Source organism: Uloborus diversus, chromosome 7 (assembly GCF_026930045.1).
Source record: "Uloborus diversus isolate 005 chromosome 7, Udiv.v.3.1, whole genome shotgun sequence".
Classification (NCBI taxonomy): Eukaryota; Metazoa; Arthropoda; class Arachnida; order Araneae; family Uloboridae; genus Uloborus; species Uloborus diversus.
In genome coordinates, this window is record NC_072737.1 from 134,309,526 (window position 1) to 134,326,124 (window position 16,599).

The 16,599-nt window shown below is 32.4% G+C and overlaps 1 protein-coding gene across 1 annotated transcript; it reads left to right on the forward strand.

The window, feature by feature from the left end:
- Positions 1–1,201: 1,201 nt before the first annotated feature.
- Positions 1,202–6,121, forward strand: LOC129226896 (uncharacterized). The gene has a single exon (XM_054861524.1). The coding sequence runs from the start codon at positions 1,202–1,204 to the stop codon at positions 6,119–6,121; it is 4,920 nt and encodes a 1,639-aa protein (XP_054717499.1).
- The last annotated feature ends 10,478 nt before the right edge of the window (positions 6,122–16,599 follow it).

Sequence of the window (16,599 nt, forward strand, 5' to 3'; positions counted from 1 at the left end):
ATGCACGCATACACAACTATACACAAGTGACCAACCGACGAGGAGGGGTAGGCTTGGGGGGACAGGAGCTGTTTCTAGAAACAATATCCCCCAATGAGCAGGGCCCTGTTGCAACTCGTGATTGCGAAAAACATAATTTGAATTCAAAATTTCAGAATTCAAGCTTTTTTTTTTTTTTTGCTATTTCAAAATCTTAGGGGAAAAGGTTGTGGCAAGTTATAAGGGAGAAATATTATAATGCATTGTAAAGTAAACTATTGCAGCTTATCCCGTTTATTATTTTGTCGAGCTAAACCAAATATTTCCCTTTGAATTTTAGGATATAGCTTTGTTTGACGCAGTAGCTACTAAATTTGGTATTAAATAAATCAATTTTTAAGAGTGAGAGGTTTTATATGAAATTATCTAGTTTTCCAACCTAGAGTCTTGTAGTTGCTTGTACGTTAACCTATCATACATTTATATTATTTTTCATCGAAAATGTTTAAACGTAAGTTCAGCGGCACACAATGAGCACTGTTGTGTGCTGCTGTTGACTTTTGAGTTGACTTTTATAATTAGTCATTCAGTAAGAATAATGAATAATTTATAAGAACACTAGTAATGCCTCAAAAAGTAATCGTTTTTAGTTTTATGTAACAAACCAAAGTTATTTGCTGGCATTTTTACTTTTACAAAATCCATGCATAGTTTTTTCTTATTCATTACAATTTGAAACCAAGTTTTGGGGTAATGACTCTTGATGAAGTTATGCCTTGTATGGTGTGGAAAATTATTTGATTTGGAATGGCAACAGCCATTCAACGCTTCCTAGCATGAACTCGAATCAAGAGTTCAGTCGCCACTGAATCACCTTCAATGAATGTAGAAATTCGATGTGACGAAAGTCACCCCTTTTGATGGAACTTATGCTCCCAATTTTCGATATAAATTATGTGCACTGTATATACGTTTCAACTAACAGTTCTTAGTTAAAATGTTTTTTCTAACCTTCAATTCGTTTGTCGATTTTTGAATTTGATGTGGCAAGTGTTTACCCATTGAATCATTTTACGATATGGTGCATAGCGGCCGAAAAGTAACGCTTGCATTCAACTTTTGTTCGTTGCGTGTGACATTTGTTGATTTAGAAGACTTTCATATGGATTAGCACCTAGTGCGAAGACAACAAAAGGTAAGAGAGACATTTTTATTTTCCAAAATGAATTTCGAAAAGCTCAAGAAAAACCGAACTGTTATTAGAACAGCAGTCACGAAAATAACGAATACTATTGAAGGTTTAATTAAAGAAGATCAAATAGATTTAGAGGCCCTAGAAGAGCTATTGAATCAATTGCATATTAAAGCAGAACTTTTAAAGAAAATTGATGAAGATATCGAACCGCTGTTAGAATTAAAAGAATACGAAAAAGAACTGATATCAGCATATGAATACGCTGAAAAAGTTTCGAACACAATATTTCGCGCTCAAAGAAAATTAAAGGAAATTAAATCCTCTAATAATAGCCAAGCGAACATAAGTTCGAACATGAGCGAGAAATTAATATACGAAACAAAACACGTGAAGCTTCCAAAATTGAACATTCAAAAGTTTTACGGTGATTGCACCCAATTTTATTCCTTTTACAACACTTTCAAAGTCTCGATTCATGAAAATGAAACGCTTTCAAAAACTGAGAAATTTAACTACCTAAAAAGTTATTTAGGCGGCCCTGCAGCTAATGCAATTGCGGGTTTTGAAATTTCAGATGAAAATTACGACTCTGCGCTTCAAATATTAAAAGAACGATTCGGACAAAAATACGTCATAATTAACAGCCATATGAACAAATTGCTTAACTTATCTCCTGTTTACAAAATTACCGACATTCCAAAGCTAAAACAGATTCACAATGAAATAGAAGTTAACGTTCGGTGCCTTTCCGCTTTAGGATTGGAGTCAAATTCCTATTCTGCAATGCTGTTAGCAGTAGTATTGAAAATAATCCCCCATGAATTGGCATTGGAATATAATCGACAGAATAAGAAAACCTCTTGCGTTCCAGACATAAATCAATTCTTGAATTTCTTGCAAACAGAAATTTTAACAAGAGAACGAACTTATTCGTGTAGGTCGAAGCCATTTGAATCAAACAGTAAGAATAAAAATTCAACTTTGTCTAATAGACAAGATAGCGCTTGCATTTCCACCAGCGGTTTTTTCGTTGCTGCGAAGAATGGAAATGAAGCTTTCACTGATAAGAAAACGGATAATTGTTTATTTTGCAAAAAAGAACACGATGTTCTCAACTGTCGCTTAAGTGTTGAAAAAAAGAGAAACGTATTGAAGAATCAAGGTAGATGCTTTTTGTGCCTTGGATTAAGACACCGTTTGAAAGATTGTTTATCGGGTAGGAATTGTAAGTACTGTTCCGGTAAACATAATGAAAATATTTGCTATAAGTTTAACAATTTGGTTAACGATAAATCTAATAAAGAATCTCTTATGGGCGATGGGACGGAAAATGTAATTTCTGCTGTATCGCATATGGGAAATAAAAATAGGACTCTTTTGCAAACGAGTTATGTGTTAGCAAAAAATGAAAACTTAGATTTGAACTGTGGTACACGCGTTTTACTGGACTGTGGTTCGATGCGTAGCTTTACCACGCAAAACATAGCTAATAAATTAAAATGTAAAGTACTAAGGAAAGAAAAATTATCAGTGTACACATTTGGAAGTAAAACCCCGATCGAAAAATACTACGATGTCACCAAACTTACGTTAATCAACAGAAACTCTCCCGACTCAAAAATAGAAATCGAAGTGTTGGTTACAGACGAAATATCAGGATCAAATATTCCCCCTCCCGAAGTTGAAGACTTTAAGGGTATGAAACAGTTGAAAAATTTGACACTCGCGGATTTTTCAGAAAGTAAAGAACCCATTACAATTTTAATTGGTGCTGATTATTATTATAACGTTGTAACGGGAAATATTAAGCATTTGAGCAAAACACTAGTTGCAGTTGAAACAATTTTCGGTTGGTGTTTACAAGGGAAAAAGAGTGAAAATAACTTTTCCTTAATGATGAATGTAGTCGTAGAAAATAGCGCGATTTCAGAACAAATTCAGAAATTTTGGGACTTAGAGACTTCAGGTCTTATTGATTCGAAGCAAGATGCTGACCCAACAGAAAATGAAATCATGAGACAATTCGAGTCTCAGATCAAATATGAAAACAAAAGGTATACAGTGGGGTTACCTTGGAAGTTAGAAAAGCGGGATTTAAAAGATAATAGGAAGATAGCTGAAGAGAGGTTTTCTAGACTTAGAAAAAGATTTTATAGAAACCCCGAGTTGTATTTTGAATACAAAAAGGTGATAGAAGACTATTTACGACAAAAAATTATTGAACCAGTTATTAACCCAGATGAGGAAGACGAAGTTAAATTTTACCTGCCCCACAGAGAAATAATTAGGAAAGATCGTGAGACGAGTAAATTGCGTATAGTTTTCGATGCCTCCTCTCATGATTCTAATTGTTTATCTTTAAATGACTGTCTTCATATAGGTCCAAATTTATATTCTGAAATATTTGATATTTTATTGAGATTTCGCTTTCACCCCATTGCTTATACCACGGACATGAAACAAGCATTTTTGCAAATTTCACTCAACGAAGAAGATAGAGATGTTACTCGTTTTTTCTTTACGGATGACCCCTCGGACGACTCTATTGCACCCCAGGTTTATAAATTTACGCGCGTTCTGTTCGGGATTAGTAGCAGTCCGTCTTTATTGGCAGGAACTTTGAAATATCATCTGAAACAGTATACTGAAAAATATCCAGTGACTACAAAATTTTTAAATAATATTTATGTCGATGACATCATCGGTAGTCATGCATCTGTAGATGAAGCATTATCTCATACATTAGAGTCCATAGCAATTTTCGAAGATGCTAGTTTGTCACTACGCAAATGGCGCACTAATTCGAAGACCCTCCTCGAATTATGGAAAAAACATGGAGTGATTTCAAGTGATTATGTCGAACCCCTCAAAGAAGAAAATATGACTTGCAAAGTCTTAGGTATAGCATGGGACAACTTAAAGGATATTCTTTATTTTGATGTTGGAGATCTAGTCAAATTTGTTTCAAGAAGAACTGACACTAAACGATACGTGCTCCAGGTCTTAGGACGGATCTTTGATCATATCGGAATTTTAGGTCCTTTTACAGTGAGAATTAAATGTTTGATGCAACAGATTTGGACGTTACGTATTGATTGGGATGACAGATTACCCGAAAATCTAAGTTTGTTATGGAGAAACTGGTGCGAAGAAGTTCCTCAACTGACGGAAATTTCAATCCCACGCCACTATTTTTCCGAAAACCTAAATGTTGATATCAAGACTCTTGAACTTCATTTCTTTTGTGACGCAAGTATGAAAGCATTTGGAACAGTTGCCTACATGCGTGTTTTATCTCGAAATGAAGACGTTCGAACGGCCTTTGTAGCTTCTAAAAATAGAGTTGCTCCGATAAAATATCTTACATTGCCTCGGCTGGAGCTCATGGCTGCAGTATTGTCAGCAAAATTAAGTTTTAATATTTTGAAATCCTTGAAACGTGACATTCCGTGCTATTTCTGGTCTGACTCGAAGATAACAATTTTTTGGATAAAAAGAAATCCTGAAAAATTCAAACCTTTTGTCAAGAATCGGATTGAAGAAATTCGCAAATTCACAGCACCTTCAGACTGGTTTTTTTGCCCCGGAAAGGTCAACCCTTCAGATACCTTGTCGAGGGGAGCAAAAGTTTCTAAACTGCTAGAAAATCCAACCTGGCTGACAGGACCGCAGTGGCTAAAAAATTCTCCAGAATACTGGCCGAAGTCGGAAAATGATGAAGCAATAAATACAGAAGAATTGGAATACAAAAAGAAATCGAAGGACATCTTTCAGTATGAATGTTTTGTTAAAGAAAAGGATAATGCAATCAACATTACTAAATTTAGTAATATGGAGAAGTTGGTGAGGATTACAGCTTGGGTGAAGAAGTCGATCATGAAATTTAGAAAGATTTCTAATATAGAAAACACATTGACCGCTGAAGAATTAATAGAAGCTGAGAATCATTTGATAAGATTAGAACAGAAGATCTTTTTTAAAGAAGAATACGAATCCTTGAAGAATGGAGATCCGATTCAAAAAGACTCTGATTTGTTTAACTTTTTGCCATTCATGGATGAAAATGAAATTATCAGACTAGGAGGAAGATTAGAATTTGCTGAATTATCTACAGAAGAAAAACATCCTATTATTCTTCCAAAACGGTCCTGGCTGACATTTTTAATCACAAGAAGAGAACATGAGAAAATGATGCACGGTGGAACAGCTTGCACTTTAGCTCGAATTCGGCAACGTTTCTGGATTCCAAAGGGACGGCAATTAGTCACGAGTGTAATCAAAAAGTGTCTAATCTGCCAAAAATATCTTTCGAAGGCTGCTAATCAAACTACAGGTCCGTTGCCGCTTGACAGAAGTAACACCTCGCCTCCATTCTCAGTTTGCGGATTGGATTTTGCGGGTCCAATTTATGTGAAAATTTTTACAGAAGTTCAAAAATCTTATATAGTTTTGTTTACATGTGCGATTACTAGATCAATTCACCTTGAACTCGTTAGCGATATGACTACAGATTCCTTCTTATTGGCACTTCGAAGATTTTTAGCTAGAAGAGGAAACTGTAAGGTAATATATTCAGATGACGCGAAAACCTTTAAAAGGGCGAAAAAAGAAATAGAAGATTTATCAAAAATTATTTCTCACAAATTACTTTCGCAATTTCTAACTAAAGAAAGAATAGTTTGGAAAAATATAATTGAAAGGGCGGCTTGGTGGGGAGTTTTCTACGAGCGACTTGTGAAATCCGTAAAAGATTGCCTGCGGAAAATTGTAGGGAAAGCTTTATTAAATTTTGAAATGTCTACATTGCTTACAGAAATAGAAACCGTCCTCAACTTGCGACCGCTAACTTACGTCTATAATGAAAATAGTGAACCTTTGCCTTTGACACCAATGCACTTCCTAAATTTTGGACGAGAACCTCAATATCTATCAATTTCGCTGAAATAGTAGACAATGAATCGAAAAGATCTTCACTTTTGAAACGGAAAAAATATCAATCTCTTCTTCTCCGGCAATTATGGATAAAATGGAAGCTGCAATATTTACTTGACCTCAGAACTGTTCACTCTTTGAATAATCCAAACAAACAACCGGCACTTAAGATAGGAGATGTAGTGCTTATCGAAGAGGATTCCAAAAACAAACTGCTTTGGAAACTCGGAAAAATTGAAAGAGCGTTTCTCGGACGAGATAATAACGTACGCTCATACGAGGTTAAAACTGCTTCTGGACTTTTGCGAAGAACGATACAACACTTGTATCCCTTGGAACTTTGATGAACTTTTGGAATTTGAACTCTATATTAATTTAAATTGAACATTTATTTATATTGATATTTTGTACTAACCTTTAAATTTGGTAATTGACAATATTTAGTATATTTCACTAACATTTTTAGAATTATATTTAATATGTGAAATTTGAAAATGTTTTGATTCATGCACATTTTTGATTTGTAATTAATACATTATTTGAAATTGAGATATTGATGAACTCTTGAAAGAGTTCATGGTGGGGAGTGTGTGGAAAATTATTTGATTTGGAATGGCAACAGCCATTCAACGCTTCCTAGCATGAACTCGAATCAAGAGTTCAGTCGCCACTGAATCACCTTCAATGAATGTAGAAATTCGATGTGACGAAAGTCACCCCTTTTGATGGAACTTATGCTCCCAATTTTCGATATAAATTATGTGCACTGTATATACGTTTCAACTAACAGTTCTTAGTTAAAATGTTTTTTCTAACCTTCAATTCGTTTGTCGATTTTTGAATTTGATGTGGCAAGTGTTTACCCATTGAATCATTTTACGATAATGGAGGGCACCGCCACTTTTCAATATGTTTAATACTGTTTATTTAAGAATTTGTTATTTTTAATATTAATATTTACTTAGTAGAATGATGATTATTACTATAGCAATACGTACATACCACTTCCACTTAAAATAAGTCAGTTACTCTATTTTTGCACAACAAAATGGCGACCCCTAAGTAAATTGGTCTCCCCTATTCATAAAACAGTTGAAAAGCTATTTCTTTTTATTTTTTACGCATAAATAATCTGATTCATTGGAATTATTTAGCTTATAATATTGTATATTCGTCATTTGTACAACCTATACAAAAGGAAGCAGGATAGGCACGGTGGTTAGTCAAACAACAAATATATCTGATGATATTTCTTCGAACTACCTTTTATACCTTTTTCGGCAAATTTTTGTGAGTTTCAAAGCGTTACACAAATGTCATCAGACACTTTCTCTAATTGAGTTTTAAAAAATCGTAAAAAGAAAATGTGATTTTTCATCTGAAATATATTTATGTATGACAAGAGAAAATATGCATGTGGTTTCTATTATTTTCTAGAATGCACGTTTTTTTTTTTTTTTTTTTTTTTTTTTTTTTTTTTTTAAATTTGAATCGTTAGTATAGTAATAGCATTTATCAGAACTAAAGAAATTGACTTTATCACAAGCGTAACAAACATTTCATGAAAAAACGCACGAAATACAAATAATTTGGAGAAGCATTCTTTAGTTAAGATACTATAGCGCATTGTAAATTTATAATATTACAAAAAAGAAAAATAAATAAATTTATAGATGCAGTGTCAATAAATGAAATCTGAAAACATTTACATTATTTCTTATGCATATACTAGAAATAAAATAATAAAAGTCAAAGTTTCCGCCTGAAAAAGAAAAACCAATTTATTCATTTATTTATTTATTTATTATTATTTTTTAACAAATTAAAGTTTGATAATTACTCATTTCTTTTGGGAACCGATGTTTCAAAACCAAAATCTAACACATTTCTATCTTATTTAAAATTATTCCATGCAACATGTATTAAAACATAGATTTCTAATGTTCCAAATTACAACTGAAATGAATTATCAATCCTTAATTGATGTTATTACGAATCTCATTATTAGTTTCGGTATTAAACGTTATTCCCTGAATACAACAGGAACGAGTTCTGCTGATTTTCGCAAAATTGCTTTGTCTTGTGAACTAATTGAGTATTACATTTGCGCTTAGTTATAATATCTGAAATACTTAATGGCGATTGTAAAAGATAATTTAAGACTAAAAATATTCAAAACAAATTTATATGACAGGTAATTTACTTTAATTATGGATTTCTGCTTTTTCTAGGCAGAGATATATGATGATAATCAGCGAGAAACAATTTTTACTACATTAAATAAAAGCAAAAACTTTTGAAAAGTACTAAACGTACTCAAGAAAGATAAAAGATTTCAAAAATCTTTAATCCAAGCAGTTTCTTGAATGTATAGCTAATATGTTAACATAAATTTCAAATATTCACTCTGAAGTTCTCTGGTAATTAATTTCCTAACATACATCATTCATCTTAAAGGTAAATTTGCAACACAACTAATGTGACTAAAATTAATTACAGGTTCTTTTTACAAATTTCCACTATTACGGAGCACAATCTATAAAATAAACTACTTTATAAAAAGGTCGGTAAGTCAACTAAGGCTATTTAGAATCATAAGAACATCCGCCTATGTTTTGATGTACACACTTCAAAAAATGGTTAGATTTTGACTTCAGCGTCGTTGAAAAGACTAACTGATGACAAAGCGTTGTTAACAAGCGGTTTTTAATCACCAGGCAACAGTGTAGCAAAAGTTATTTCCAAAGAGTGATGCCAAAACTGCAAGGCCTTATTTTACAGTAAATTTTATTTCCATCGCAGTATATTTTAGTTTACTAAAGTTGGGGCTACGCAGATCCTAATGACAGCATTGCCACGCTGCCAGGCTAGATTCGTCCCAACTATAGTGTCAAAAAATATGTTTATCGTTCTCGAAGCCTAATTTATGCCTTAATTCAAAAATACAAAAATGTCTTTGGGTACCGTTTTTTTTCCTGCGATTTGATAACCTAATGAAGTAGATTGTAATACAATAAGACGATGTTCGCCTTTTTAGAACACTGGAGTATTGGATGGAGGACTTAGTCCTGCGCTGCATTTGCAGCACTTGTGTGCACAAATTGGGCACAGGAGTGACCGAAAATACAGAAAATAACAAATTATCTGCCCTCAGTGTGACGATTGACCTTTTTCTTCATAAGCATGAACTTTCTGATAATGTTTTTGAGTTTATGAAATGTGGTTTAATATCTTTGTATACTGACAATATTTTTTTCAAGAGTTTTTTAGTTTTGTAGTACTATTTGTTGTTCTTTTTTCCCCCCAGAATTGGACTTATTGAGAACCCAAGTTTCTAAGAAGGTCAAGTCACATAATCACACTATATATATATATATATATATATATATATATATATATATATATATATATATATATATATATATATATATATATATATATTCGTTAATAGTATCTTTTGGCGTGTTTTTTTTTTCCCCGACCCTGCATGGAAAAATCCTTGCCCAGAGTTGGTATTATTACGGACCCGTATTCCTCATAGGGCTAAATCAGCTTTCTGTGTTAAAACTGCTAACAGACATGTGAATCAGCTGATGAATGTCAAGAATTTGAAGCCAAATGAACCATAAATAATCACGATATTAGGCCATGAACCTCAGAGTGGCCTTATCGGGCTCACTTACCTTAGTGAAAAATATCATTAAAGCAATATATCGTTTTTTAAAAATACCAACGACACCAAATACGGCGTTATTTAATGAAATCGGCTGCATTAAATCAAATATCCTATCATTCCAATTAGTTGAGTCCTTCTGAAAGAAAGTAAATAAATCGAAGAAAGTTAAGTATTATGAAAGTGTTATGAAATAACTCTTCATAAAAGGGTGTAAAATTTTAAATTTTCTGTTAAATGATAGCAAAACTTTAATCGATGTTAAACATTTTTAAAGCGTAATTATTCAAATGATTACATATTAACAAGGAAATTTCGATAGTTTATGGACTTTAATTTTGTTGAACTGCTCCTGTTCCTTACATACATAGAAAAGGGAAGAAGTTACGGTAGTTGAATTCATTTTGGTTCTGTATAGGGTATTCTAATGAGTCAATGAGCACATAAGCAGAAAAAGATTCATGTGTATAAATTTCCTAATATCATCTAAATATGTAGCAATTGGTACAAATGACAATGAGAACACTTTTATAGACACGTGTAATTTTTAAATATCATTTTTCTGAACTTTGAAGTTTCTGCTTAAGGTTTTTGTGTGGAGGGGGGGGGTGAATGAAGCATCCCAGTAACTGAACACTCCAAACTGTAACAAATGTTCCTGTCATTTCATTTTTAAAATTGTACGAAAGGCAGTTTCTTGTGACAATTCATCAAAAAAAGTTTTGTAACTTTTCTTTTTTCTTTTTTCTTTTGTTTTTAGTGAGAAAGAAGTGCATATTGACTGGGTTGTGTTCATTTCTCAGTCAAACTTCCTTTAATTTTCTGATACATAATACTATAAAATAGGAAACTTTTTTGACTGTTTTAAAATTGTTTGAAACAATAAATCATATTTTTATAGTTTTTAATAAAAATTTTTGACAAAAAAATTACGTGACTGATTCTCTGCTGCAGAGTCGAACACAATGACATGGCTTCCCTCTCATGGAAGAAATTGGCTAAGTTTAGGAAAATATTTTGTTAGAGTTTTTTCGGTTCTTCTTTTAATAAGTGTTGAGATTGGAATGGTGGGACGGCAAAAAACAATAAAGACAAACGTTTCTAACATCCATTGTTTTTTTTAAATTCAAATGAAATTTAATTTGCTTTTTAATGGTGATTCTTCTTGCAAGGAATGTGTATAAATGCAAATAAAAATACAGTATGTTATTAGTTATGAACAATTTCAGAAGAAATTATTGTACCATTAAAGTGAAAGTGCTCCATTTATAATGGGACCATTACCCCAGTAGAACAATTATGGTGAACGAGGCTATTTGGCTTTAAGTGAAGGAGTTTAAGCACAAAAGTATGGACATGAAAGAAAAGAAATGCTGAATATTCGTAGACGTAATACGTACGATACAATAGCAAAACGAAAGGCTTTTATCTGTTCAAACCGAAGTTTTACTTTCTTTAGTAACAAATACATTGTCCTGCTGTTGTTACTAACACCACTCAGATCACCGATCCCGAGTAGCAATTGCTAGTCGATTTAACGCAACGAGGGGCGACTTCCGTTTTAACGAGCACCATTTATATCAAAGTCCGAATTATCTCAGACAACACAAGATAGATGGGAGCACCATGCATCAAGATTTCGAAATTTAGGACCAAACCAAAAGTCGAACAACTCCTGGTTCAGCACCTCACGCGGAGTACTTCATGGCTTCGACATATTTAAGCTGCCGCAGTCACCATTAGTGAATACGGAAGATCTTTGATCGACTGACATCGAAACCGGAACTCTGCAGTTCCGAACCGGCGCCAAACCGATCAGGCCACCTCAGACCCACACTGTTCTTGTTAAAGGATTTATGAAATAAAGGTAACTCATTCTGCTACTCTGTAGGATGTGGCACAAATCGCGGGAATCCTATTAATTTTCTTGTGATGCTTCATAAAATGGCGACATATAACTCGATAAGGCGAAAATCTGCAATTACCCATAATGTAGCACTCATTAGTTAGAAATTTTTTCAACAGTTTCTTTTTTTTAAAAAGGAACTAAGCAAAAATGTCCTTACTCGGTAAAATATTACATATACCCAGAAAAATCTCAATTATGAAGAGAAAATTTCCTACGTTGGGTATTACAACCTGTATTTGTTGTTAGTTATATCTAATAAAAGAGTTTATTAGGGTATACATATAGCTACCCAAACATATTTTTATGCATTGCATTAGTATAAGAATGTGTAATCTATAATCTACATCAGGAAATGTAAGAAAAGTAAAGTAACGTAAAGTAACAACGTCTAAAAAGCACAAATTCGCAGATTAACGCAGACATATGTTTCGGCGTTTCAGGGTTTTTTCAATGCAAAACGTAGAGAGCTTATGGATGAAAAGACCTCCGACAAAAGCCAAGAGGAGATAAGCAGACAGCTTAAAAGATAAAAATAGCGGATTAGCCAAACGTCAATGAGAAAATTCTAAACCAGTAAGGAACCAATAGGAATGCAAACAGAGGCCAGGAGCTCTCTTTGAAGTACAGAAAGGCCAAAAGAAAGAATTCAATTGGACAAAAATCAAGCCAAAGCTTAAACAAAAAGAAAATGCCAATAACCGTGAACCGCAAGAAAGGAAAAGCAGAATGGAAGGGAAAATAACAATAAGAAATGAAATAAACAAAAAGAATTTTTTTTGGAAAAGGAAAAATAATGATAAATAGAAGAAAAGGGGGGGGGGGTGTCAAACAAGACAAAAAAGTTAACAACAAAAATAAACAAAGCAAGACAGATAACAAATGAATGGAAAAAATTGGATAGCAAAAGTGTTAAACACGAATGCAAACAGAGGCCAGGTTCCTTACTGGTTTAGAATTTTCTCATTGGTGCTTGGCTAATCCGCTATTTTTATTTTTTAAGCTGTACACATATCTCCTCTTGGCTTTTGTCGGATGTCTTTTCTTCCATAAGCTCACTACATTTTGCATTGAAAAAGGGGTTCCCTGAAACGCCGAAACATATGTCTGTTGTAATCTGCGAATTTGTGCTTTTTAGACGTTGTTACTTTACGTTACTTTACTGTTCAGCTCAAAGGTATTTTTTTATCTTATAAGAAAAGTGTTTAAAAACAGAAGAATTTTATTGGTACGTGAAAATCACTAATGTAACAAAAAAAAAAAAAACCTTGGCACTCTTGTTCTAAGTGGGTTTGACTGAGAAGAAACTCAGCCAAACATTATCCATGTAAAACAATAACTTGATTATTAAGAACGCTGGGGAAAATATGTATGAATATATACATTGCAATTGCTCTCTTAAGTATATTCTTCTACGAAGCATTTACTTTGTGCTCAATAAATTCTCTCCCTTGAGAAACTGGAAATTTTCTTCAAGAAAAGTTATTCATGTGAGTTGGTAGTTAGCCTGTTAAGTACCTCAACGATAGTTCCTGGAGCAGAATCGCTGCTATAACTCTTGGAGGCATGGGAAAAAAAACTTCATAAATTCCTCGCTTCATGAGTGTATCAAGTAACCAAGGCAACAAATGGATGAACCCTATTTTTTTAATCTTGTAATTTTCGGCCTCGAGGTAATGAAATTAGGGAGAAAATATTTTCAAAATATGGCATTTTGTTAACCTCGCTGACTTTGATGATCTCTGTATTCTTTCCGAAAATTTTTATGAAAGTTTTGAAACAGCTCTTGCTGCAATTAAAGGATATTAAATCCAAAGAATATCAAAATAATATTAAGCCCAATAAATACGATTTTTTTCATGTTTTAAAACTAATATCACGCAGTTTCAAATTCATCTAAGAGTGAAAAGTGATGTTCTTTATGTGCAAAAGATTATGTAACAAACAAATTCCATTTTAAGCGGAAAAATTGTGTTTTGATTTGCTTTAAAATTATAAGTGCTAATATGTTTCCCCACCTAATTTACGTCAGATGGTTAATATGTTTTATTTGAATAATATCTTTGGTAATTTGATTTTTCATTCCAGTATTGGACTAAAAGTTTTAGTTTTAACTGAGAAATAGTCAAAAAAGAAGTTTCTTTTTAGCTTCACATTTTCTTAGAAAATCGTTTTGATTCTTTTTTTCCCGTCGTGATGATTGTAAAATTTAGCTAAAATGAATAAATAATAGTAAAGTCTGTATTTCTGCATTAAGCTCCCTAAACATAATAAAGTACGGAGCAGTGAGCTAAGCAAACTGAAGAAAAATGGTTATAAGCATTGTGTCAGAAAAATATTAGGAACACTGTTATTTCAACAAAGCTAAAAACAGAAAAAACGATGACAAAAATTTCAATTTAAATTTCTACATTTGCAGAGATGTAAATGCACTGTACAATTTTGTTTCTTCCAATCATACATTTAACCCAAAATAGTGAAATTTGTAAAATCTAAAACAAATTGATTTGATTCGCAGCTTAATGGGGCTTTAATAGGGGGTCACAACTTATTGATATAGTTCAAAATAATTTTCATTGAAAAATAATAGTATTTAATATACATCATATGTATCAAAAATTCCAGAAAACGGAAAGATCATAATGTTTTACTCTTTCGTGGTTAATGAAGATGCCGAAAATAATAAAACATATTTCCCTATTTTTTTAAGGATACATACTGAGACAGAAACGTATAATAAATGAAAGTTCCTTATTTGTTCATTATTGTTTATCTAAAAGGATGCATTTGAAAGGACCATGTATATTATAGTCATTATGAGCATACCTGAAGTAAAATATTCTTTGAATGAAAAATTTATAAATATGGTTTAAAGGATTTTACGAAGGGTATACATTCAAAAAAAAAAAAAAAAAACAAGCAGTCCCAATAACAAAATCTCCAACTTGAATATTTAAATCACAATGTCACAAAGAGTCAGAAGCATCTAAAAGATTCTATCATTTGTTTTGTAAAAGAGAAACAAAAGAAGATATGTTTTTTTCTAAACAAAATCTTTTGAAGAAAATCAAACAAGCGAAATTTAACTTTCAAGTTACGATTCAATCACCGTTTTGTATTCTTTCAGCGAAAAGGATTCTTTTCCACGGTTTGTAAACTAAGAAAAAAGAAACTTTTAGGTTACTTTTTTACGAATTGTTGAAACTTGTTTCAGTTGAACTTTCTCTTTGCATCAATGTTTTTGATCTTGTTTCGCCACTTTTTAGGCTTGACAAATTGTTAAGAAAAATCGCTAGGGTAGGTTGGGGTGAAATGGTTTTCTTTTAATCTATTTGTAGAAATAAAACTGGTATTTTTCATGTTTGGTTTCCCTAGCATCTTGATATACATTCTCAGCAAGTTAAGGTAGTTTTTTGAAACGGTTTTAAATACTATGTTAACAAACATTTGCCACAAAGGTTTTAACCCATTTTCGTCACTGATGAACCAAAGTAGGTTACCCGTAGGATAACAAGGGTCATCATGTAAAAGATAATATAGCACAGAAAACATTTGACAAATACATTTGTTCTCAATCCATCTATTACAGAATATCATTTTTATTGGAAAAGCATGGCAGAAATTATATTTACCATTATAATACCGTCAGAAACAAGACTGATTATCAATTCTTGCTCCAAGAACCTTTAGCTTTGATATGCTTTTTTTCTTCTCTCTTTAATTGCATTAAAAATTTCAATTTAAGACCTTTTTTGTTGCTTGTTTATTTTCTTCTATTTTTTCCTCTTTTTTAAGACACTTCTTTAACATTATTTTTATTTTCACGTAAGTCAAAATAAAAATGAAAGGTCCTACATTTATTTTTTATTTATTTATTTATTTATTTTTGAATTTTTAACATGGAGTATCGTATACTTTGTCAACGTTACTTTACACTCAAAAAGAACGTTTTATGCTGTTGTATGTTCTTGTATGCTTAGCGCATATGAGAGTTGAAAGTTGATGAGTGTGCTTTAAATGGAGAATTTTATATGAATAAAATTTTAGCTAAGATTTGCATTTTATTCCCTAATTGACAATAGGAACTAGAGTAATACGCATAATGTTTTGATGAAAAGGTGCATAGAATTTAAAAACTGAAATTTCGCAAACAAAATACATATTACCAGAGATTTTTTTTTCAAGGGAACGCACGGTTTTTCGGTTACGAAAGGAAAACTGCATAAAAATTAAAAACTTTTTCATTTGAAATGTTTAGATACATCAATTAGACATTTATAATCATCGTTCTGATAGATACCTTTGCCTTACTATGTAACCAAAATCTCACATGGTTATCCTCCTGATCTTACAACCTATTATCTACACGTGTCTGAGCCAAAATTATATCCACCGAACCAGATTTTTATCCAAGTAAAAATAGGGTAGTGGAGACAGCATAGTCCGAACTTTAATGATGGGGCAACACGCATTATGAGCATATGTATGTCCTTCTTCTAAGTTTCGCACCATTTCAAAATAGTGCTAGAATCTAGATTCTAAATAGAGAATCTAGTAGTGTTACTCAGGAAGGTTTTCCCGTACACATTTCTCCTTTATTTATAAATTTCAGCTTCACGCACTCCCTCAAAAATCAGAAATTCAATTACAGCATGCAGAAAGAAACTCATTTTGCAGAAGATTATATTATTCGAGACCACTGTGCGAATATGACTTGATGTGACAGACGGGTACAGGAGAAGAAGGGGTATAGTAAGAAAAATTGAAGTACACTTTTTAAGTGTTAAAAAAAGCAAAAATTTATTTATTTCAAATGAAGAAATAGTTTTTATTGTAATAGGTAGTATTACAAAAGTAGATCTGGACAAAACAAGGATCTGAAACAAATGAGGAAAAAATAAAAACAAAATGCTA